Source organism: Dermochelys coriacea, chromosome 2, assembly GCF_009764565.3.
Source record: "Dermochelys coriacea isolate rDerCor1 chromosome 2, rDerCor1.pri.v4, whole genome shotgun sequence".
NCBI lineage: Eukaryota > Metazoa > Chordata > Testudines > Dermochelyidae > Dermochelys > Dermochelys coriacea.
The window spans coordinates 28372043-28398969 of NC_050069.1; the positions used below are offsets into that span (position 1 = coordinate 28372043).

General features: G+C 35.9%; 1 protein-coding gene across 3 annotated transcripts in view; it reads left to right on the forward strand.

Annotated features, from left to right (window-relative positions):
- TRPS1 (transcriptional repressor GATA binding 1) overlaps positions 1 to 26927 on the forward strand; it is a 263286-nt gene that overhangs the window by 231678 nt on the left and 4681 nt on the right. For all 3 annotated transcript variants that reach the window (XM_038389249.2, XM_038389253.2, XM_038389250.2), the window contains one exon: positions 21346 to 21468. In XM_038389249.2, the coding sequence (XP_038245177.1) occupies positions 21346 to 21468 (123 nt within the window). The remainder of the gene's footprint in view (positions 1 to 21345; positions 21469 to 26927) is intronic.

The following is a 26927-nucleotide window of genomic DNA, read 5'->3' on the forward strand; positions in this document are numbered from 1 at the left end:
TGCTATGTGTACATAATGTAATGGTTTGCCCTACTTGCATTGCATTCCTTTCAAATACTAAAGTTCCTGCATTTTGTTTTAATTTTTTGCTCTTCCAGTAGATGGTGTTTTTCATCACTTTCTATGCTGGCATCTCTGATTGGGCTGGTGAGGGGAGGAATGCATTTTAAAGTGTTATGTGTGAAGTTGAAAGTATTTCCTGTTATTTGGGAGTTCTACTTTGCCCCCTTTCTTTCCCTTAAACTGCCTAACTGTAGCCCAGACATTAATTTCATATGGCTTTATTTGACTGATCATGTTAAGTAGTTAGCCTTTGTTTATTTATATTGTCTGAATACTAAATGGATACAAATCTATCAACCTTGCCTTAATTTGATTCCGTTCATCCCTCTAGTAGGTTATTTCAGGAATATATAGCAAAGACTAAGGAGAAGAAATGGAAATTGTGAAATCTTGGTGTGAGACCAACAGACATCTAGCTAGCTGTTAGACTGGTAAAAATGCAGTTTCTACTGTCAGGATCAGCATTACTCAGACAGTTGCAGCAGTTCTCAAGCCTATTGGATTTGTTTGCAATAAGAGATTGTTGTGGATTTTTAACAAGACTCCTGTGTGTGTGCCATGCTTAGTAAATATTAGCCTTCAGGGTATTTTTCGGTCACACTGAATGGACTGCTAGTTTTCCCAAACTGCAAAGTGCAGAAAATCCATTTCCCCGATTTTTGTTGCCATTGAGATTGCATCACAGCTTTCACCATGCAGAAGCAAAATAAAATCATGAAAAAGGTTATATTTAAAAAGTTGCAGAGCAGTCTGGAAAAGAAAGAAACCTGTAACTTTCTAAAATCCAGCCTTTTAAAATTGGCTCAGAAAGCATTAAAAATTGCATTGCTAAAGCCACAGAAATGTCATTTTTCCTTTCCTTGATTCTTTTGCAACATTATAAATGCCAAACTATAATATTAAATTATTCTAAAAAAAGAAAAATTGGATTTTTCTGTTTGTTTCAAACATCAGACCCAAATTTTCAGACCTAATATATAATGCCACATTTTAAATTGTCTTAAGACACAGCACTGATAAGAAACTACACTTTAACTGAAGTTTTATATATAAATATATAAATATATAACTAAGAAAACAAAAAAGTGACATGGTAAAGAGTCTCAATAATTTCTCATTTTACTGTATGTTCCATAATGTTTTGATAGACAGTGAAGTTTAATATTGAAATATTTCTTGAGCCCCTGTGGACTATTGTAGGTTTCTATGGATAATTTTTATGACCTAATTTCAAAGAAATAAGAACATTGGATGAAGCGTTTCATTTGTATATGGTTTGTAAAAACAAAAGGTTTCTTGGGATACCATGGGTGTACTAAATGCAGCACTATGTGAACAAATGCAAAGTTTACAGCACTCTAGTGATTTTTTCCCCTGCAACAGTGAACTGGCCAGTGTTATAAAATACAATATATCAGTCATACTGAAAGTTGGGAATTGTAAGGTGTACTGTCTTCTGATCTCTCGGATATAATTCCATTGAAATAATAATATTGTAATAGTATGAGGGAAGAGGTTTTTTATGGCTCTCAGACATGTTTTAGTTTAACTCATATTGAAGCAGTGAGTAGAACGGTATTCACACACTATATGCGTATTTACGATACACAGTTTATATATGAGCTATTATGTGTTTTCTGCTGGAGGCTAGTCTTGTAAAAGAATAGTCTAGAATAGCTTTCATGGTCCATGTGTTGTCCATTTGCCTGTCAGTAATAGTTTTGACAGAAAAAAAAACGGGGGTTGAGTGACTGCTGGTCTGTCTTAAGGTATGGTAATGAGGCAAATTAGAAGAGATGAGAGCTGAACTGGGTATGTGAAGGCAATTATCCATGAAACTTTTGTGTCATGCTTTATCTTTATCAGATCTCTCTTTTTCTATTTTTGGCATTTGCTGATGACACAAAGAAAGAATGATAATATTTCAAGAGATATGTATTTTAGAAAAGTAAAGTGAAGCAGCAAGGTAGAGGACAATTTAAATGAGAACATCTCATCACTACTGTACAACCTAACAAAGATTTTGTAGTTCTACAGGAAACAGTCTTGCTCGTGTTATTCTCATCAGTAGAATTTACATAAATTAAAGTGAAATGCATTTTATAGTAATGATCCTAAACATACAACTATATTTTCTTCTTTGTTAAATGTACACTGTTTTGTTCACTCCTTTTATGTTAAGAGTGGTCGTGGTAAGTCAGTTATTCAGCATATTTGAAAGGAAAGTACATAAGAGGCATGAAAGGAAAGTGAAAAGGGTCTTAGTTTTAAATGAATAAGGAAGCTGGGAATTTCTAGTTTCTGTTTTCCGTGGGTTATTAAATCTAATTTTGACACCACATGTAACACCAAACCAATGAAAACTGATTAGAAAAGAAGCATTAAATGCAGCAAATGAAAACCAGGTGTCATAAGTCTTGATGAATCTGTGTGTATAATCCACAAAGAAAGAAAGTGACAAATGAAACATATACATTAAGGAAACCCTAACCAGGCTCAATTGCTATGCCATCTTGAAGACCACTACTATCTTCAAACATCTTTTATGTCATTGGGAATAAGTGGCATATTGTATCACCTATGTACTCTAGAGTCACTAAGAGTTATACTAAAAGAGTTATACTAAAAGCAGGTACATAGATCTAATTCATTTTTTAAGAAAGAATAACATTAAATAATAATTATGCAAGAAGAGGAGACAGTTAATAATTTTTTAAAGAAACCCAGATCATTATTAAATTGTCTTAGTGCACTTGTAAATTTCACATGCCCCAAAATGAACTATCTTTATAATGTTATTTACTCATCAGGAGACAAATTCTTCCCTTTGTAACATTCAGGCAGCCCTGCAGTAGTCACTTAAAATTCTCATGTAAAGGGACATGTAATAATATATAATACTTATTGCCCAATTTATTTTCTGTTGAGTACCAAATCTTTTTTGCAGTAAGGACACATGAATCATATGACAATAGGTTACCCTTTTAATTTAAAATATCTCCTCCTCCATTGTTTTTGTGTGTTATAAAAGTAATAAAACAATGTTATTTCCCACATACAATGTTAGCAAAGACTGCAGCATTCATCTGAAATTCAACCACAAAATATTGAACTACACAGATTTACAATAAAATATCTTAAGTTTTGTTCCTGTTTAAATTATCTAGGCTTATATCAGAAACTGAAGTAAAACATAAAAGGCCAAACCTGCTCTGTTAAATCTGCGTAATCTTATTTATTTCTGGTGATGGTATAGAAATTGCATGGATGATCTCAGGTATTTCAATTATGGTCAATACTGTTTGGTTCATAGAAATTGGAGCTCCCCTAACTGTAGTGACTCTAGGAATGCCCTACAAAAATTTCCAAACCACATAGCTGGAAACAATAGGTTCCTGCAGATTTTAATCTAACTAAACCTAACTAATTCTTAGTCTAACAAATTAAAGTCAGTGAAAAGATTACCCATTGGCTTCAGGAGGAGTCAGATCCCTGCATCCATTTCCTCTCCATCTCTACAATCATTTACACTGGCTTCCACCATGAATTTGGAGAAGTGGAATAGGGTGACCAGACAGCAAAGGTGAAAAATCGGGACTGGGTGGGGGGGTAATAGGCCGCTATATAAGACAAAGCCCCAAATATCGGGACTGTCCCTATAAAATCAGGACATCTGGTCACCCTAAAGTGGAAGATCATTGGCCACAAACCTCCATAGCCTGAACACTACAGTGGACCCTGCAGGGTCAGTATATGGCGGAACATGTCACAAAGATGGGTACTTCCATCCTTCTACAACAGTAAGAGAAGATTTACATACATTCCAATGTCTTTAACTGAGCTATTCTAGGCAATTTTCATAATTACAAACAGGTGGGAAGATTTAAACTATTCAAATGGAAAACAGTCTTGTAGAGTTTACTGTCTTTCAGATCAGCTTGGTTAGGCAAAAACTGGTGCTACTTGTTCCCACTCCCATACGTTCCTCCCACAATTATATCTCAGTGTTACATTCTGCAGTGTTAGGTAGTACTGTATATTAATATATGATATACAATACAGACATATCACTATCATTACTCTATGTGTTATCGGAAAGAGAGCTCAAGATATCTTCAAATCCAAAATCACAGACTTCTACCCAGTGATTAAAAGGAATAGGTCACCTAGCACAGCCTATAGCAGGATCTATGCATCATGCTTGGATATATTTTACCATATTTTCCCTCCAGTAGATAGTGGTGCTATATATACACATTAGCCAGTTCATTACTATACCACAAATGCTGCAATAGGTATCTAAAGTACTCACAGTAGAATGGGTTACTAATGAAATGTCATTTCCTAGCCTTAGTTGGTTTGTGTTGCAACCTTAATGATATTTAAACTTTAAAGTAAATTTCCAAAGTGGTGCACAGGGATTTAGCCACGCGACTTCCATTAACATTAATCGAACTCGTGGCTAATTCCCACCACACTAAAAACATATCTTTTGGTTGATTGTTCATGCCATGTATGCATGTGAGTGTGTGTATGTGTGTAAGAAAGCAAGTGCGTGAACAATAAACTGAAGAGCATGGATTTTTATTTTAAATTAATTTACTCTTCTTCATATATTTAAAAAATTTAGAACACTGAATACTGAAATCCTTTATTCACAGTAGCACGGTAATAAAACCAGTGACAGCACAAGCTTCCGTGCTCTGATCAACAAATGTACCTCTTTCTGATGTGGTGGGAACTGAACTGAACTGAACTGAAGGTGTGAGGGAGGGATAGGTTCTTATCCATTAAGTGCTGTATAGTCTTTTTTTTTGCCAGTCCTTTATGCTGGAGTGAATTTTAAAAGTAAGAATGAAACAGCTAGTTTGGCTAAAATAAGACTTCATCTCAACCTTCATCCAAAATGCAAACCATGCCTCTCCTGAGATTCACTAATGTTTGGATAACTTTAGAATATGAATATATTGTCTGATTTTTGCATATTCTGTATGCTCCATTTCCAGGTTGTTACTGGAAGACAAGTGCCAAATTTCAGTGAGTGAAGCTGTTTTCACAATACTACCAGCCCCAAAGGAAGCCGAGAGTATCCAAAATCTTGTGATTGCTTGTTCAAGGGCTTTCCTGCCCAGTTTTACAGATTCAAGAGATTTGGCTTGTTCAGACACAGTTAGGCCATGCATTCAAACCTTGGGGTGATTTTCTCATTGGAAACATAGTCTTCTGAGGTTTGCCCTCACTGATTCTCAGAAATGATCAGTGGGAGGATGGGGTTTAGTTTAAGAGTCCCTCGCCTCTTACAGAACAAGAGCAAAGCTATATGCTTAGACCCTGTGCTCCACCCCCTCCACGGGGTGAATTTTACTCCCTGAGTATTAAAATAGATTGTCCCAGTAGCAAAGTAGAGACAAATTAAGCTTCTATGTAGGGGACCTGGGTTTAGAAATACTTTCACTTCTCCCTGGATCAATGGAGCTCAGCTATTCACAAGAAGATTAAGGCTATGGGTTGCAGTCCCACAACTACGCCTTCTGCCGACTACTTCTGAGCTGCTGTGGAGAGAAGATTGAAGTGTGGGCCATGGCTTAAGAAATAGCATTACACTTATAAGCTATGCCATAACTCCCCCATGAGTCTACTTTGAAGCGAGTCTCAAAGGAAAAAATATTAAGTTTTCCTGAAAGAGCTAACTCGGAATGATAAATGTTGGCTGACTGGAAAACAGGAATAACGAGACCATTTTTCATTATTTTCATTTAATGGATTTCAAAATAGTTACCTCATAAAATAAATAGTTTAAGTTTCCACATTACCTTGCCTTTAATCCGTGTGTGTAATGCAAATAAATGAATAAAGAATTTTCATGTCCTCCAAAGTTTACACTGATTCCACCACATAAAGACTAATAATCTCAGTTAGCAATGACGCCCCAGTGATGATTTGGTTTACCACACAAACATTTTGCAGGCTTACAAAAGTGAAGTTTTGTCCCTTCAGCTGAGCACGGTACATATACTTCATCAAACCAGACTCTAGCAGCAATTTTCTTCATTTTTGTTTTAGGCCCAGTTCTGCAAAAGTTTATGTGCATGCTTAACTTTATGCATGTAACTTGTCCCGTTAAAATCAATGAGATTACTCACACGTTTACAATTCAGCATGTGCATAACTTTTGTTGCAGGAGTGCCTTACTGTGCCCCTGTACAAGTTCATTTTTTAATCTCTGCTTGGTCACATTAAAGTGGTTTCTGTTACTTCATCTCCTGTTTGAAACCAACAATTTTAGAAACATACCGTGTCCATGATGGCTTTGGCAAAACAAGGAGAAAAGGTGTAACTCCTTGAAAATTGCATTGCTACAAGTGAAGTTGAAAATGAAGCTTGGGTAGGACCAAACAAAAACAGCTGAAATTGCGAAATGCACAAGACAAGATGGGTAGGTGGGAGGAACATACAATTAAAGTAACACTTGTTTCTTGGCATTGATAAATAAACTTACTTTTGCAGTTGTATAAAAATCTCTTCTCTTTGTGTAAATGTGATCACTCCCTATGATCCTTTTGAATATGTTTGCATCTGAAAACATCTGAGTGATCCCATCACTCCCTTTTCAAAGCCATATGAAGCTTGCAATGCAGGATAATTAAAACAAATCTTGAGTAAACTGTTTCATGGAGATAGAAGTTTGATGGTTGGATATCTCAAAAATTGTAACCAGATGTTCTGCAGAAGCCATAGTAGTTTAAAGATCATGAGTGCTTTTTTTTTCTTTGTATGAAGCAAAAATATTCTAATTGAAGTTGTCAGCAGGAGTGAGACTAATATGCCTGAATCTGATTAAATAATAGTTTATTTTACATTCAGTGTGGCCTAAAATTGGCTGAGACCAAATTGGAAAAGTTTTTCTCTTGAAGACTTTTTATTTAAATAAAGTAAAAATAAACCTAGTTAATGTTAGCCATTTTCTTTAATATTGCCAACTATTGTGTATCAACTTCTTTATCTCATTTGAACACTGTAGCTGTCCATAGCACCCACATTTCCTTCCTCTCCTCTGATTGATTGATGAAATGAAAAAAAGTGAGATAGGCAGAGAAGTATATCATTTAATACTTTATTAGAATTATTCTGAAATCTGGCAAAAACTTAAAATACAACGCAAGTATGTCCTCTCCCTTTGTCCCCACTTACTGCACCATGGAAAGCACAGAAATTCATGCAAAACGTATTAATGGTTTTTGTGCATAATGAAATCAGTTGTATGTTTCAAAGGTACCAGAACATCCAGAGATCTACATCTAATGTGTAGCAGCTTTCCCGGCAATTAGTCATTCCATACAGAGTAGCAGAGTGTCACGTAAATGCAGGAAAAACAGGGGGTAAGGCTCCTGTGTAGACTGATGAATACTGAGCTTTCTTTTCTAATTCTCCATGATTGGGTAAATTAAAATAATGAGATCTGTTAAAGCCAAATTCTAACACTTTTACCCCAGTTCAGTGGTATCTTATTCCACTGTAGTACCATTTACTTCAAATGGGGCTGCTTCTGGTGCTATTCAGCATGAGTAAGGATATACGTCTGGCCCTGAGTTAGTGGCCATCATTAAAAGTTAACAGGCAGAGCAGTTCTATCCCCATTCCTCATTTTTCAACTGATTTGATCTCTTGTTATTAATAAAACTGTGTCTCTAGCTTCTGTTTGCCAGAAGCCGGGAATGGACGACAGGGGATGGATCACATGATGATTACATGTCCAGTACATTCACTCTGGAGCACCAGGCATTGGCCACGGTTGAAGACGGGATACTGGGCTAGATGGACCTTTGGTCTGACCCAGTATGGCCGTTCTTATGTTCTTATCCTGGATTGAAGAGAGGACAGTGCATTGTGAAGGAGTATGAAATATTTAATTGCATAATGTGTGTCGGTATGTGTGCACGCACTCATTAAAACTTGTACTTTAATGCTTCAAAATTGAGCCACAGATTTTTTTAAAATTGAACATGACTTAAAGATGACATATTCAAATTTGTGAAATTGCCTGTTCTCTACAATCTGCCAGTAATTAACACGCAAGACCAAGTTTTTAGGTAGAATGCAATATTCTGTAAGAAAGCTACAAGACTGTTTCATAACAAGATCATTAATCATTAAACAGTTCTAGTAAAAATGAGACTCTCAATGGATTTAAGCTGAGATATGTACGACAATATTGAAGAAACGTTTAATATTACAAATACGGAATAAAGAGACTTGTTTTGTCCCTTAGTTTAAAAGCAGTAGGGCAAAAATCATGGAATGAGACACACTATGTAGGGTTGGATTCTTTTTTTTTCTACCAACTTTGGGCCAGATTGTGCCTTCACTTCATGCAACTACACCAAAATAAATGAGATTCCATTGGGTATAAAATAGGGCAGGATTTGCCTCTTTGTTGGGCAAAGGAAGTTAAAGTTGAATTAAACCCAAAACAAAACTCTGTTGAACATACAGCAAAGAAACTTTGTTTAACTTTGCTGCTGCTGTCCAGTACCTTCTGAACATTGCCCATTAGTTCAGGAGTGCTCGTAATAAAAGAAGGCAGGCACATAATGTCCCTAGTGGCTGATGACAGGAATTAATCTGAAGTATAACCACTCGGAGAGTTAACATTTCTCATCAGTACAAGTGACTTGATTTTAAAATGATCTTTTCCCATAAAAACCCATATCTGCCACATGCATTCATATGTCAATGGATAAGAGGTTATTCACAAGAGCAACGGTGCTGTGTCTGCAACATGTCCTGGCTGACTTAGCCAGGCGTTAAGGATGTTTGCCATTGATGGGTGGTGTTGGCCTTCCCAAAACCCTATTTGCTGGGTGGAGCGTTTGTCACAGTGTGAACCTTGTATTGTCTCCCATGCTCTTCACACCCTTCTGCCAATTTTATTGCAAGGAAATGATATAGTTTTCATAGCCAGACCTATATTTACCTTACTGGACACAAGGTGCGAAAGCCTATTTCACAGCATAGACAGCAATACATGTTTCTTTTGTAACATTTCAAGAGAACAGAGCTTTTCCCTGTTCAGTCCCTCAAAGAAGACATTTGGCAAAGATTTGCAGAGTTTGGAGGGGCTGAGGGTGTTTGGTTTGGTTTTCCCCCCAGGGAGAAAATTCTGAGCATATTGATTAAATATCAGACTTGCAGTTTGTAAATATATTCCTGTCCTGAGTACCTCTTCTGTCAGCCAAGAGGATTTAACCGGATAATAAATATACAAACAGAGTGAGAGAAATTTGACATTCATTGCTAAGGAAAACTGAATCAAATTTAAAAGGAAATTCTTAAGAGGATCAAAGCCATGGCTTCACCAGTACAACAGAAATTATTTTTAATATAGCCTCTTAATGAGAAGTTGCAGCCATTTTGCCCACACATTAGCTGCATGGGAAGTTCAAGGACTAACATTTTAATTTCAAACTGGTATTTCTGAGCCTTCTGGTAATAGCAGTGGTCAGGCTGCAGGGTGACATCATATCATTTGTGGCACCAGTAGTTTGGAAGCTTAGTGTATAGAACTGGAAGCCACAAAAGTGTTGTACACAAACCAAAGCAGCATAGTCTAGTGAACTATCAGGGGACAGGACCTAGGAGTTCGTTTTGAGTTCTAATTTCTGCTCCGCCGCTGGCCTTAGGCAAGTCATATCAATCTCTGCACATTTGCTTCTCCACTTGTAGAATGGATGCAATAATATTTACCTACCATGAAAATTATGTTGATGAGTTGCTGTTCTACATTTGCTTTAGCAAGGGCACTGAATGCATTTACAATGCATTGCTTCCCAGGCAACTTCATTTAAGCAGCCTTAGTGGTACCTCAGAAAGAGTGTAGGGTAAATTAGCTCTGGCAATGGAGGAAGGCTTGCTTTGTACCTCATGGTCCCATCTTACCTTCCCAATCCCTTATGTTTTTCCCAAATAAAGCCTGATTACTCTGACACTCCGCAGGTAAATTTCACCCTATATGTTAAGAACTCACAATGGAAAAAGCACTCTCGGTTTCTTACATTTGGTTCCCATATTGCTGATGTCAAACTGATGCCATTTCATAGAATCATAGAATCATAGAATCATAGAATATCAGGGTTGGAAGGGACCCCAGAAGGTCATCTAGTCCAACCCCCTGCTCAAAGCAGGACCAAGTCCCAGTTAAATCATCCCAGCCAGGGCTTTGTCAAGCCTGACCTTAAAAACCTCTAAGGAAGGAGATTCTACCACCTCCCTAGGTAACGCATTCCAGTGTTTTCATTTAATAGAATGGTGACTGGTGCCAGCAATAGGCTTACAGTGCCAACTGGAATTAAAAACAATCATTTCAGTGCAGTTCAGGCTATATGCGGTAAGAAGGGACTCTAACTATGTGAACTTTGAAACTGCTGCCTTGAGCAAGTTAAGAGGGTGCCCCTTTCTTTTAATGTTAAAGGGAAAGTAGCAATTAGACCAGAGACATTGGAAACATATTTGTCTGAAAATAAAATAAAAATAATTTGTCTGTAGCTATATTCTCATGTTTTTGTGTGAATATGTTTGTGAATAAAAATACACTGGACACATTAAACACAAATCCATAGCACAGCAACAGGAAGAGGAACCTCAAATTATTACTTGGATATGTTAACAAAATAAATGTTCTCTTTTACTATGCAGTAGGTCTGTCCCAAATTTTTTGCTATGAATTGTGTTTCTGGACAAATAATTCAAGGTGATCATTCAAATGATTCAAATAATTACAAACATTGCTACCTCTACGGGACCAAACTTGATGGGGAATCTAGGGATTTTCCCTCTTAATACTAACCCCTGGAGTTTTGCTTTTGTGGTTTTTGCAGATCTATTAATGCTAAGATTTCATGATAAACTATCAGTTTTTGTACAGTGTCCTATACTATGTCATAGATTTTCAAAAGTCTTTAGTTAATAGTCTGTGACTCAGTATTGATCTAACACCTTTACTGAATATATCCTATCAGACTGAAGGTCTGTACATCTGTATCGGCCTAAAATTCACAACACATCCTGTGTCATGAATAGAACTTGCTCTTTTCACTTGTTCCAAAGTCCTGGATTGTTAAAGGAAGGGATGGGAAGTGCTCAAGAAGAAATGTCTCCATAATGGTAGGGAAATTGTTCTTTTTCCTTCTCTTCTTTGTATTTATAAGTAAAACCACAGAATACCCTAAATTAATTCTGCAACAAAACAATATGCATTTAAATCTGAACTGGGGATGGGGACATACCTTGTAATTGTTGTAGACCTTATAGCTGATGTTTTATTAATCTTTTCTTAACCATTCCCAATATATTTCCTTTTGATTGTAGAGAATAGGGAAGGCCTTTTGTAAATAATTTATCACCTGTACATAATCTATAGTGGAAATGGTTTCGAACCCGATAAGTTTCTATTTTAATAACATTATACTATCCAAATACAAAGAAGGAAAAACCTCTATATCTGATCCAAAACCATAACATATTAAAGAAAGTTTAAGTTAAAAAGGGAAGAGTTTATTTAAAGGGGGAATAGGTATAAGAATATAAAATATAAAAAGCATCCCTAAATCTATTATTTTGCTTAAGGTAGGATCATGGGGCTTAAAAAGATGAATAGGCTAGATCTAACCACTTAAGTTTGGTGCCATATTATCTTTTTATCTCTGGAACTAGTTGAGATGGATTGGATCAGATGAAAACGGGCAGGTCACTATTAAAAGGCCATCACTTTCCACAATTTACTACACTGTGGTATCTGGGATACCACAGGTACTCCCTGAGCTTACAATAGGAAATAACTATGGTAATTGAGTCATATTGGTTGGTACATTTTGTTTTTTTTTTAATGGAAACCACTGTAGCACTAGCACATGACAAGGCTTGCAATAAAGACCTGATCCAAAGCTAAATGAAATCAATGGGCAGACTCCCATTGATTTCAATGGGATGTGGATCTGATTCTAATACCAGTATGCCTCAAGGAGATTGGGGGTCATCAGACTGAAGGGGTATTTCCTTTAACTCCTCAAGAAGTGCATGTAGTATAACTGCCCTATGTGAAGTGTTTTGTTGTTGTTTTTAAGAAATTAAATGTTTTAACATTACAAATAGCAGGAAAGATTTTTCAAGTGTCAGTTAGGCAAGTTACTCCCATTGATCTGCAATAGCAAATCAGACATCTCCCTACCCTTTGTGCCTTTTTAAAATTTTCCTCACTGCCCTAAAGAATGTCTTAAAATTGGATTAAGGGTGAGGATACACTTTAGAAAATCATTTCAAAAAGTAAAATTGTAAATATTTTCAGATTTAATTGACAGACTTTGGGTAACATTGTCAAAGCACCTAAGTGAATCAGAAGGTTAAGTCTCATCTACAGTCAATGGAACTGAGGATTCTAAGTCACTTAGTGGCTTTTGAAAATGTTACCCCTTAAGAGCTTTTCCATCTCTGGTTTTGGAAGCTGGTGTCTGAAATCTGCAAGTGAGAGTTCTTACTCTCAAAACCTGCCTATTAGAGGGAGCAGTGCTTTGCAATCCATTCTCGATTAACAGAGATCAAATAGACTTTAATAAGGTCAGGGAATGCTTTTTAATGTGTTTTAAAAAACGAAAACGTATCTTGCCCATGTGGTGTCCGTTTCTGTGGAAGTGGGAATCTGACACCAGTAGGTGAGATGCAGGAACTCCAGCAGCTTCAAGCTTGAAACTCTCATTGTAGCATGAAGTGATTGCAGGATTGGGTCTTCAATAACTACCACATTATTACCACATAAGCTCTGCAAATGTCTGCTGGCTGCTACTGCAGTCCTTCAAAACTAAAAAAAATATGGACAGATCGTTCCTACACTTTTATTGGTTCATTTGACCAATGCAATTATTTCATGAGATAAATGAAGAGTCTTTGCCCATGTATTTATGCCCAAATTTTCAAATATTGGTGCCTAATTTAGGCACCTAACTCCACATTTAGACGTCTAAATAAATGGTTCAACTGACAAAACTCTGCACCTTAGGAAATGTGTCCATTTATATAAGTGCCTAATTATAGATGTACAGTCCCAACTTTAAACACCCCAGGTTGAACATTTTGATCTAGCCCTAAAGAAATTAAAGTGTAGGAACTATTTCCAGTCTAGGACTGGTACTGAAGATAATTTATACAGTTGTTGCTTGAAAATAAATAACTGTTGTATTTGTTGTATTACACTCTTTCTGGTGTTATTTTTAAAAATTTGTTAACTAATATAAAGGATGTAAATCTCATCTGGAGATTTCTTAGTATGCTTATGCTGCAGCAGCCACAAAACACAAGGAATAACACAAGAAGCAGTAATCTGTGTGAACTAATGGTTGATTTTTAGGCAGTAGTTCAGAAATGTAATAGAGCATGATTTCTTTTCAGCAAATCATTAGTGGGGAGAAGTTTATAGTCAGTATTTGGGGTGAGAGACAGAGCACACACATGCTCTCTCTCTTGCTTTCACTCTGTGTCACACACACACAGAGTGATTATCTGTTCTATCCTAGTATATTATACTCAATATTTTGCACATGTAATTTTATTAATCCTAAAATTAATTACTTTTATTTTCCATTGGTCCTTAAATATTAATTGAAAAACAGCTGCAGTGCTCTTTTCAATAAGGTTTTGAAATGTGTGAAAATGCCTAGTCAGTAGCACGTAGTTATTTTTGTAACGGTTACTGAGCTACTGATAAAATCTGTTCTGGTGCGAATGTATTAAAGGTGATGGAGAGACTGATAGAGGCTCCTCGGTAGTTCTGCTACGGTATACTCTGATGAAGAAAAAACAGATCACAAATTAAACAGGACCTTAGTATTTCTGAGTGCACCCTGGTAAAGACAATGCATTATCTTGAGTTGATATGTGCATGGTAGGGAGAAAAATAGAACTAAGCTTTAGGAAAAAAAGACAATCAGTGCTTTCTTCTTGAGCAGCTGCAGCCAGTTCCACTAATGGAAGTGCAAGAGCAGAAACTGGCAGCACAAGGTATGTGTTCGTTTTTACAGATGGCAATGCAGACAAGTTGGTAATTGAAAAGGAAGTCGTGTACGTGAGCTAGTTGATGGGAGACAGCCTATTACAGTACTTTCCTGTGTAATTGACTTGGTGAGTTATTGAAGAAGGATTTTTTTCCCCTCGTGAATAGATTTCAGTCATTACAAAATGATATCATTATTGTTAAGAAAATTCAGGATTCCGGCATAAATTTTTTAAATAGTGTTATTAAAACCTTTAAAAATAGAAATTAGATTTACCTGCACGGAGAACTGAATCCTCCTGCCATTTAAGTCAATGGCAAAACTCTGCCCGAACAGGCCCATATCATATTTTAGTAGCTGTAGCAGGAGGAGTTAAGTCTGCTCAACAGCTTGCAGGATCAGGCCCCCAAAAGCTTTTCACATCTAGTTAAAATAGCAGTTTTAAGAAACCGCTCTTGTTTAAAACAATGCTTCATCAGTTAATCATTTAACTCATTGTAAACTATGCTATCAAATGTCTCCAATTGAAAGTACTTCTAATAGCTTATCTGTGCACTGTACACACACATAATTAATAAGAAAATAGCTTCAGTGCCAAAGAATTTACAATCCGCACAAATGTCTCCATAGTTTTTTATGTCAGTCCACACGGTATTATCTTGGGGGAAGATTTGAAATTACAGTTATTCCTCTGTAATTTGCATTGCCAGGAAGAGACACTGCACACTCCAGAATGTCACAGGTTAGTGCTTAAATGCAATAGGGAAAAGGTAATAATGCATCACAGAACGTGTTATTATGATTCTGTATGCAATCACATAGCTCTGTATAGCTCTTAACCAATAATTAAATAATGATCAGTTCCAGCCTGTAGCGCTTAGACTATAACTGCCGGGCACCAGCATCTTCCTGGGTAAAGATGAAGATTAAATATCATTTGGCAGGGTAAGACAGTAAAGAAAGGGTGAGGAATTGGGAATGGATGAAGGATACAACAAATGTGCTTACTATTAGTTACATATCTGGTTTGTGTGCTTGTTTATTTTCCTCTTGATTTGACTGGCAAATGTTCTCTAGTTGTAACGGTAGTGAAATCTTAGTATTGTAGGCTATTTCAGTACACTTTTGTTATTGTTGTTTTAACTGAGAGGTGGACTGCCAGGTTGTATTTATTTATTTTTGCGCTAGTGAAAGGTACTGTATCTTTAGAGACATCTTACAAAATATGTTACCAACCCTGGTACAAAATCTACTCGCTTTCTTTTATGATGCTATAAAAAACTGAAATGTATTTTACTTGCACATCAAAATATTTATTTCCCCAGGGGAATGGAAGAGTAGAGTTTCCAAAGGCTGCTCTGATATTAATGTTTATTTTTTTTTATAAAAAATCTCTGATCTTTCTATACTTCTGCTGAATTTTGCTTTTCCCTAAGAATTGATTCCTGTAGTTAATAGTTGTCAATGCAAAGTGTGTTGTCAGAAGTTGAAAGATATTGTCGCATCAAGCCATCAAAAATTCTATTAAACTTTTAGTGTGAATTATGCATGTAATATTAACTTCTCTCTTGGCATTTCTCTCCTTTTCCCCCCTCTGCCACACATTTTCAAAATAAGTAATTCCTACTGTTGTACCTGAGAGTAGGTATTTTATATTTGAGGAGTTTTGATTTGGCACTTTGACATGTCTTCAGGAGATGATTGGTAACTCCTAATTAAAGTTGAAAACAATTTCCATTTTAATTCCCTTTTCAGATTTGTATCTTTTTGAAAAAAACTCTGGGGCTGAAATTTTCTCTGGTCTATTCTTGATGGTGATTCTTTTGAGTTATGAAGACACAGAAAAAAAACAATTTATTTTTTTAACTTGTAAACATGGCAACTAAAATTTGAAAAATTACATATGGACAGAACCCTTGATGATGTGCGGTAGCTTTCATAAGTTTGAAAGGGGAAACAGTTTTGATCAAACAAATTTAGGAAAGTGTGTAAATTGTGCAGTGAGCATGCAGTCAAATATTTTAGGGCTGAAAGGTTCCGTCTTTTATCCCTAATGGAGGAGAGTATCATACAGCCTCACCACCCAGGCACTCATCCTGTGCTACTATTTATGATTTCTGTGTGCCTTGTCTTCTGGAACCAGATTGCAGTATGTTCCACTTCTAGCATAATAGAAAGTCAGAAATGTCAAAGAATCCCATTCAGGCATCATCCCTCATTATTGCCTGATGGAGAAGTGAAAGTAATCAGCAAAGCAGGCATGTATTGTTATGTCCAAGAACCAAGACTGGTGATGGAAGAAAAATGTTTGCGTGATGCCAGTGGAGCCTTTTTGAGTTTCTAAAAAGCATCCTTTGACATGAATTTTGAAAGGAGGAATGTCTTTCATTGGTACCCGAATAGTATTAGAACCCTTACTTAGTCTAGCTAGCTAAAGCCCCAAAGTTCTTAAGCGGTAGTTTTGGCTATGTTGTTATGGGGGGGGGGGAGCGGAAGGAGTGTGCTTTCTAAGCTAAGTCCCATAAATGGGATAGGTTCATTATATTTTAAGTGCTTGTGTAACAAGCATAAAGCATAGTGACACTGCTACAATAATTGCAAAGCTCTAATCACAAACTATACTAAGCTGCACTGTTTTTTTTTAATTATAAAGTACTATTAAATGTGCATTATTACTCTTCTAAAACAAGGACCTGATTCTGCAAATACTCCTAATGAATGCACTGGGACTATTCATTTGATATTGTATATTGTTTATTAAAAATTACTGATAACTGTTTTAAAGAAAGTATTGGAAACTGAAGAATAGCTTAAGGAGATAAAAAAATATTTGGGGGAAATTCAGGCTTGACAACATCTATGCCAAGTTTCAGACTGATTTGATTTAAAACGGCCAAGATATGAAACCATAAAAAATGTGAGTAAATAATCTTCATATCAAGGGATGTTATGCAATTACATGGTTTCAATATGGTTCCTATTCATAGAAAACAGTTAGAAAGAGTGATCTAGTGCACATGCTCAGTGACTAATTACAAACTTTCATAGTTTAATTGTATAAAATTATTTTCCCTTTCCCCCCAAAATAATAACCCATGTGGATGCCTTGCTGCTAGTCAGAGTTGAAGATGTTTTTCTTTTTTCTAAAACTAAGCCTTTACAGCCCTAGATTTGTCAAAATGTTTCTAAAAACCAGAGGGGTTTTTTTTTTTCATTTTTGGCCGGTCTCCATATTATAAACAGCTGAACAGATTTAAATAAAGTTTTCAGTACAAAAAAATAGCAACATCTGGGCTGACAAACCTGTGTGCCAAGTTTCAGCCCTATGTGATTTGAGACAACCGAGATATTAAACACCCAAATCTAGGAACTGGAATGGAAACAGTGACAGACTCCTAACTATAGTGGTCCCTTCAGGATTTGTGATTACTATATAGCATTTATAAGGATCCAGACGACTGAAGATTGACTGAGTAGACACATATTTTAGTTATTTACACCCTTTGGGTTTATTCTCCCAGGAAGGACATTTACATGGATAACTCCAATTAGTACTAGTGGCATTGTTTGAAGAATTAGACCATTTTGTCTGTGGGTCAAACCCTATTATGACTGGTTATGTCACTGTAATTTTCCTGGGCTGCTGTTGTGACACTGTTGTGGCTATGATAGTGTATGTGTTCATGTGAACGAAAGCCCAAAAAATCTAACAAATTTCTATTAATTACTGCCATAGGCCAATATTCACCAAAGCACTTGAGCACATGCATAAGTCTTATTTAAGTTAGAGGGCCATAAGGATGTACATAAGTGCTTTGCTGAAGAGGGATGAACTTAAGTACCTATATGCTTTGCTGACCTGGGACCATAATGACTGCTCCTTAACAAAGGACATAGAAAAAGGATCCATGAATTTGCCATCATCACTGGAAGTTACTAGCGAACACAAAGGTTGTAGAGTAAAAACTAGGCTGGCTCAATCCATAAAAATACATATGGGTTAAAAACAAAAGTTACACAGAATAAATATTTTTGATAATCTGTGCTGGACATCAGCCTTCGTAAAACTTTAAATATCACAGAAACTATTTGGAGAGAGCAAAAAGGATACTTTTATATTTTCTTTGTTAAAAGACTGCTTTCATTAGGAGAAGGAAACTACATAACAATGATGTTTTTAAGGTAAACAAATGTACGCTTATAAAAATAGCTCCCTTGGTTTCTCACAAGACGTGAGCATTATACTTGGTTATACTTTGAGAGGAAGGATGTTTTCTGGTTAATAGAACTGGGAGTCAGGAGTTTTGATTCTGCCACAGTCTTCCTAAGTGACCTCAAACAAGTCAACTTAAAATTTCTGTGTGTCTGCTTCAAAAAAAAATAGGTATAATATTTTTTTACCTGCCTTGTGGGGATGTTATGAGATTTAATTCATTAATGCTCCTAAAGCACACTGAGATCCTCAGATGGAAGGAAGATTATCTCTGATTATCTTACTATGAACTGAAAGTGACATAGAAATAAGATGTAAAAAAATAAGCTAAATGAATTAAAGGCAGTAATTGGAATTTTCAGATCAGTGCAGGGAATGTATCCACATATCTTCAATGAATTATGGTGGCAGATGTGTGGCTGAATCCCCTGAACTGCTTTGAAAATCTCAAAAAATATTTTTAAAAATGTATTTACCGAGTCAGCAGAGATATAACTTTTGTGATTCTGTTTTCCATAGTTTTGGGAACTTACTCAAAACTAAGCACGATCTTCTTTTGTGGGAATTAATGTACAGCCTAGGCAGGACCTTCCTTCTTTATTAAAATTAATTAAAATTACTCTTTTGAGCAATGCTATGCTACACTAATGTCATAGAGCCTAACAAAGGGGTAGGATGTAAATTTTCCATGAGTTCTGTGCACCTTCGGTTCCATCATTCACATATGTGAGCAAGCTATTTGGACATGCTACAGCCTGGGTTACCTTGTCATAATTTTATATTTATTATGTCTTCCATTACCTTGTTAGAGGGTATTTTGCTGTATGCAGCCGTCAGGCACAGAACAGTGAAAAGGGTGGATAGACTCACTCAAATTAATACTCCACCTTCTTTAATACACCACAGCAAGAACTTCTACTCTCAAGGAGGAAACACTAGGAATAACAGAGTGGCTCCGTGATAGAATCTGCATCCTGGCCATATAAAGTTGTTTTGATTTAGAAACCTTCATATGGACCAAATTGGGGTTAGGTTAGTGAAACTTTTATTACACCCTAAGGAAAATAATTTGGCAGCCAGGTGAAGTTTGGCAAAGATAAGCTGGCTGGGTAGCCACAAAAGAAATGAGACGCTTCAGTTATTTACTTATTAGGTAAAAATGCGTTCCCAACATGGATTACATTTAACAAATGCACTAAATTGAGTGCATGCTGAACTCTGTCATATACAGTTTGGACTTGTAGCATCCAGATTTAGAAAAAGCTGATTCTGATTTAGGGGAAGGAGTAAGGGAATTATGTGAGGGGGTGAAAGAGAGATTATCTCGATAACGGTCTAGATTTGATTATATCACCTTAAAATAGCACAATCTGCTATACTAACAAAATTGTGTTCTTGGTTTAAAAGGGCAATTGTTCGCCTGACTTTGTGCTCACTAAAAACATTTCCCCAATCTTGTTAAATTATTGCACTCATTTCAGATTTTTATGGCTGTGCAGTTTACCGGTCCTCGTTTCTTTACGTTTCATTCATTTTCCTTGTATTGATGATTAATGGAGGATGTCGAACGTTGGAGTGAGCAGGCATCAGCAAATGCAAGATCATAATTAGTTTAGCTGACGAGGGCCTCTGATAGCACTTGCATCTGGATGGAAAAATTACCCTATAGGGAACTGGCTGCTCACCAGGTCTTTTTAGTGATACATTGTGAAACACCCGATGAATCAAATGCCCTTTCAATGCCAAGAAAGTGTTCCAGTCTTGAAGCCAAAATTATGTCTGCAGAAAGCTTTCCATTTGAAATGTATCAGAGTACAATTATAACCATTGTATTTTTTTGGCATGAATACCACTCTTCCACAGTATGGATTAAAGTTAAATAAATTACTTAAATTTTATGAAACCCTGAAATTTTGAGTTATAGTATTAGTAATTTTTAATTTATAATGAAATTAGTTTTCACCCAGACTATTCTCCCCCATACCAATCCATTCTTATCTGAGATGAAAACTTCTTATTAAATTCTTTTCTTTGCAAGTGGGGAGCAGAGTTGAAATTCAGATTTTTTTTCAGCTAAAGAATTCCATTTTCTGCTTGTTAGTATTTGTGCCCACAAACACAGCCTTACTTTTGTTTAAATGAGAAGTTTAATGAAATCATTATTCCATAGAAAAAATGTAACAAGCAATACTCATAAACGTGTCTATTTCTAAATATTCTTGGATCATTATTAAAGTTGATGAATGCAGCGCTCAGCCTGGTTAAAAATCAATTTGTATTTGGAGGAACTGTGCCATGTCTTTCTTTGCCTGACTAAAATAAAAGAAATTAATCAATCCATTGATGAGACCGTGTTGTCTGGGTTTCGGATGAAGTTCAAAAGATGTATCATTAGTATCACTGTACTCTTATTTGTTTGGCAGAGGTTACTCCTGCTTCTCAGCTGGCTGTGGGAAATATGTGGCAGTATATGTAGATTTTAGAATTAAGTGGGGAAAGACTGTAATTGAAAGGCATGCAGTCTGTTAATGAAGTATAAGCTCTGTTACAGGAACTGGTATGAGCAGATGCAAACTGGAATTAATTGGAAATGATGTATTTTTAGACTTGTTGCTGATCTCACTTTGAAATAAAACAAACCAAAAAAAAAATGGTTTGCAATGGAAGCGCAGTGAAAAAAACAGCAAAGCTTTGCAGTGTGTTCTCTGTCAGGTTCAAAAGAGTGTATTTCAGAATTCAGCATTTAGAAACCAACATTAAAGTCCCAAAATCTAAAGTTCAAAAAGTTAAAGCTGTTATTCTGAAAAGGCTTTGGTGTTTCACACACCTCATCCATCACTGTAGGGTTAATTATAATGAAAATCAGTGGTGACTATTAAGCACAATTGAACCTGACCTCATTATGGGCAGGGTGGTTTTATACTGTCATTGTTGCCAGTCTAGAGACAAAACGCTTGTGTTGATTTGTCCTAACTCCGCAGATCATGTGACTCACCTTTGACCTATCTTTTTTTTTTCTTCCTGTTTCAGAGACGTAGAGGCTCAGGAGTTTTTTGTGCCAATTGCCTCACCACAAAGACCTCTCTCTGGCGAAAGAATGCAAATGGTGGATATGTATGCAATGCGTGTGGCCTCTATCAGAAGCTTCATTCGGTAGGAAGAACTTGCTAGTTTGTTCAGGAAAAAGGTTTATATAGCTAAGCTGAAGCTGGGCAGCTGTGGTCTTGTCTGGTTGTATGATTACTACCACTCCCTGGCCTGCAGTTAATTTCCTAACAGGGTTTTTTTCAGTATGGTCACTTTGGGATCAGATGTGATTCATTATGAAACAAGCTGGGATGCTGTGGGGAGACATGTTTGAGATCACCAGTGATGCATTTAATTATTTTGATACAGAATAAGGAAAAATGGTTTCCTTTCTGGGAATTTCATTTAAATACATACAGTATGTTGTAACAAAAGCTCTCCAAATTGAACAAAGCTCATATTTGTGTAGGAGTCCAGAAAAAAAGTTCCTAAAATTAGAAATCAGAAATAAAAACATTGCTTCTTGCCTATATAATTATATTTTTTCTCTTTTCCCCCCTTCCCTTCTTTTAATAAATATCTTTAAGTTCTATTGTTTTTATTTTCCTTATATACAGAGCCCAAATCTATGTGATGCTTATAATCTACTGCAAATACTGAGAGCCCTCAACTTTCTTTGAAGCTGCTCAGTTGAAGGCATTCAGGACTTTGCAGGAGTAAAATTCAGCATTTTATTAGATTGGGCATGAAGTAAGTAATAATAATAATATCATCACTGGTTATCTATGTTGCTTTCCATCATTCAAATATTGGGCTCGATCCTGAAAAGTGCTGAGCACCCTAGTAGTGACTCAGCAAGGCCATGTTTAAGTGCTTTTTCGGATTGGGGCTAAAGTACAGTACTCAGAATTTTCTAGGATGGAGCCCAAATGTCAAATATGAGCGTATGTGACTTCTGCTAATAACTTTGATGGAATTACTTGGGAGAGAAAGGTGAGCAGAATTGGGCTCATTAACTAACTAATCATTACAACATCCCTGTGAGATGGGTAATTATCATTGTTCTATAGAAAGGGAAATTAAGGTAAAGAGTTTTGGGACTCTTGGGACTTTGCCAAGGCAACGTGTGAAGTTAGGCTCAGAGCCAAGATTAGACATCTGAGTATATGATTGTCACAGCAAAATTTTCAGAAATACCCTCTCCCCATTTTTGAAAGTGACTTAGGATCTTAAGTTCCATTGAATTTCAGTTACACTGTGGCTTTTAAGTGCCTAAGTCACTTTGAAAATGAGGCACAGGTACTTTTGGAAATCATATCCCCAGTCCCGTGTGCAAGCCATCAGACATTACTGCTTACTCAAGTCCCACGGCAGCTGTTTTCTGGAAAATATATATATTTTTTACAATATTCTAATTGCAGCCTGACCAGCAATCTAAAATGTCAACTGTAATTGCTAAATGCTGTCATTTGGGGTTAAGTAGAACAGTTTTTAGATACAAAACAACCCAATCAGTCAAACATCATCTTGGGACAAGCTGGACTGACATGCAACTAATGATCTGTGGTTACCATGTTGGATGGAACTGTCTGAATACAACATACTCATGAAGTTCTCCTCAAGCCCCAAATATGTTTTCTGTTTTAAAGAAAATGCATGCCTTGTGAGTGTGTTAAAAAGATTTTGAAAGGAAAGACAATTTTGTTTGACCCAAATTTTTTTTCTTTTTGTTTTGTTTCACTTTTGGGTGTTGTTTATGCTTTTTTATTATTATTAGTTTGTTTGTTTGCTTGCTTGGTGGATTTGTTTGTTTGTTTGTTTGTTTGGTTTGGTTTTTAAAAATAAACCTAGATACATTTCTCAAATGCCATTTCAGAATGAAAAGTCAAATGTTTCATTTTTAAAATGTCAAAAATAAACATGTTGACATAAAAAAAATTTTTTGGTTAAAAATATTCACTGGATTTGACTTGAATTCACAAATAGTTTTGGTCAAGCTGAAACTGCATTTTTTGGCAAATAAATTGGGAAAATGTCACCGAGTTCTATTCTGCATCCAAAATGGAGGTTGAATTTACTTTTGTGATTATTATTGGAAAATCAAACATTCAGATTGTCTATAAAAGAAGGCTAGGATTATGTGATTGTTAATTTAGGGCCCAATCCTGTGGGCATTTATTTGAGTAAGGTGAGTTGTGTATGTAAGCAAACCCATTATATTAAACAATATTACATTTGTGAGTAAAATTACTCACATTTGCAAGCTTTTGGACCTTTAATCACCAAACTCTGATTAGATGCTTAATATCTATATGTACAGTGATTACCATTATAATGTCAATATTCGCCACTGGTAATCATACAGTTGTATCTAAAATACTATGTTTCTCTATATTAAAAATAACAGATAAGTCTGATATCTCAGATAGAGCTGTCTGAATAAATAATTATTTGATTTGGTTTCCAAACTGAAAAAAAAAAAGTTATTTTGGCGTTGACCCAAATGTTTTTTTTTGTCCTTTTTGGCAAATTGAAACCTCCAAAACAATTCATTTAAGGTCAAAGGAAACATTCTGTTCATTAGATTTTTTGAAGGGTGGGGGAGATTACCTTTTCAAAACAGAAAATTGAAATAAAATTTAAAACAAAGCATTGTTTGCATTAAAAAATTGAAACATTTTGTTTAAAAATATTGAAACAAAACACTGATTTTTTTTAGATTTTTTTGGGTGGGGGAAGAGGGATTTTGATTGAAACAATTTGGCAAGTTCAAAGAGTTTTTTTCAACTTGAGTCTATAATTTTTGGAAGAAAACAGTTCAGTGTTGCGTAAAATTTGTTGGTGAAATCTCAAATACCACTTGTTAATAGTGACTGGCAAAGGTTTGTGTTTTAGTGGCTTTTCCTGTGGTTCACATTAGCACTTCTTTGATACTTTTGATTAATTTTTAATTATTTTTAAGAAATGGTACAATGAACGTTGTTGCTTGTTTTAATCAAAACCTCACAAATTCATCATGGTCCCCACAAATACACACAATCATTTTACCATTTGTAGTCATTTTCAACTGGCCAATTTTAAAAATATTTTTATTGCTGAAAATTGTACATTACATTACAAATTGCATTACAAATGCCATATGTTCAAGAATATACACAGGGTGTAGATTTGTAAACACAAAAAAGTAGATCTTTTTCTTATAGTGTCGCTCTTCTCAAAACACCAGAATTTAACCATTTTGGCTTTTGCCACAAATATAGTGTATTTTTATTCATATTGCATCCCTCTAATCTTAATCAGACTTGGATGACGTGACCTATCTCAACAGCTCTTACTCAGGTCAAAACAGATTCCCAAACAGATTCAGTGGGAGTTTCCCTGGAGTAAGAACTTCAATATCAGACTCACTTTCTTTTAGCATAGTCAGGTCACACCAATTTCACATCGTGTTGATCAGCTAAGAGGTCTAATAATAATAATGCATTCCGTGAATTTTGTGATACTTTTAAAATAAATTAATCACACTTTTTATAATTTGACCAACTGTAGAGAGCTGGGCAAATTATTCACAAATTACATGATCATAATAAAAATATAATATGCAAGATGTAATAATATATCTGATAAATCTAAGATTTTTTAAAAAATAAAATGTTTGCTATTTTTTCCTATTATTCACCACATTAAGGGCTCCAGTATAGTTTCTGTATACCTTGAACAGTCCATAAGTACCAAAATATATGTTTGCTGCCTATTCATGTGAACTATTAAGTTTGTGAGTGAGTAGTCCATTTAACTCAGTTGGAGAATAGACACATGAGTAAAGTAATTCACTTGCTTAAGTACTTGCAGGATCAGGCACATATGTTAAACACTTGGGTATGTCTACAGTGCAATTAAAAACCTGTGGCTGGCCCATACCAGCTGACACGCTCTCGCAGGAATTGAACTAAGAGGCTACTTAATTGCAGTGTAAATATTTGGGCTCAGACCCTGCAAGGTGGGAGGGTCCCAAAGCTCAGGCTTCAGCCCAAGCCAAAATGTCTACACTGTAATTAAACAGTCCCTAAGCCCTACACCTGCGAGCCCAACTCAGCTTGCACAGCCCAGCCACGTGGGTCTGATTGCAGTATAGACGTACCCTTAATGACATATAATTTTAAAGAATTGCTCCTGCAAATAGGCTAGTGGACAACTCTTCTCACATGAGTAAAGTCAAGTGTGTTAATCATTTACAGGCTCACACCCTGTAATATGAGGCGTTAAAATTAATGTTTTGTTTAAGCACTCAAACCAGATCAGGAATCCATATTGCTAGGAAAATGTAATACAGTGGGTGAATAAGAAGACTGTCATGTGAGAGATGAAGCAAATTTCAACAGCATTGAGCACCCTTTTCACCATACTCCTATGACACATTCTTAGGATAGTCTTATGATGAGAAAAGATCCTTGAGCTAGTACTAGAAAGTATATATTCCTATTTATGCATGTTAAAATGATTATTAATAATGTAAATTATCCAATTTATTTGCATGATACCTATATTAAAATGTTCTAATTTTCTCTTAAACATAATTTTGTCCCACTTTATACTTGCTACTATCCCATTGAGATAACTGTGTTTCAGTTGTTGCTCTTTCGCTGAGTTAAAATTTTACTATTTATTAAATGTCTAAATCAAAGTTTATATTTCTTCTGATTTAGATTTTTAATAGAAAGTAACAGCTTAACAAGTAGCAGCTGTGGCTAGGATGCAATTAACCATTAGAATGAGGCGACCTGAGGGGGAGAAATAGGTGAAAGGGGAGACGAAGATGGCAAGTCAAGATAGAAAATAGCTCTATAAAAATAATGAAGTCCAATACTGGACTTTCTAATGTTAATTTAAAGTTATCAATTTATAGATATATAAATTATAACATTTCACATGTGGCACCAGTTGTTCAAAATACTGAGTTTAGTCCAGAATTTAATCAACACTTTAACATGACATTAAGGAGAGGGAAAAACATCCAAATACACTTCTGAGTGGGCAGGGCACAGAGCAGTCTGTTGGCCCCTAGCCACCCTAGGATTCTGTGCACATTTGGTTGAGATCAACATCAGCTACCAGAATGCCGAACTGAAATGACTTTTAGACTGTTCTTGCTCTCCTTTAATGTCTGCCCAATAGAGCGGCACGTATCGTCTTTCAGCACCATTTTTCACCACTTTCTTGTGGAGAGGGTTGGCTATGGTCCCTCCCCCTGCTCCTTCTGCTTCTTATAAAAGTGCTTTCAGTGCTCACATAAGAGGTATCTCATAATAGTTCTCTCTCCACCTGCACTACATTTTTGAGGCAAACGGCAAACGGATAACTAAGTACTCTCTGTCCTGATGAAGACTTCAGTGTCTCCCTCCCTCTGCCTTCCTCGATATGGTCCCATCTTCCTCCCCTTCTGGAGGTTCCTTCATCTTTTTCCACTCCTTGTGACTTCCCCAACATAATAGTAATAGCAGTAGTAATAATAATAATAATTAATAATAAATACTACCTAGCTCTTACACAGAACTTGTCATCAGGAAGAGTTGAGAGCACTGAGC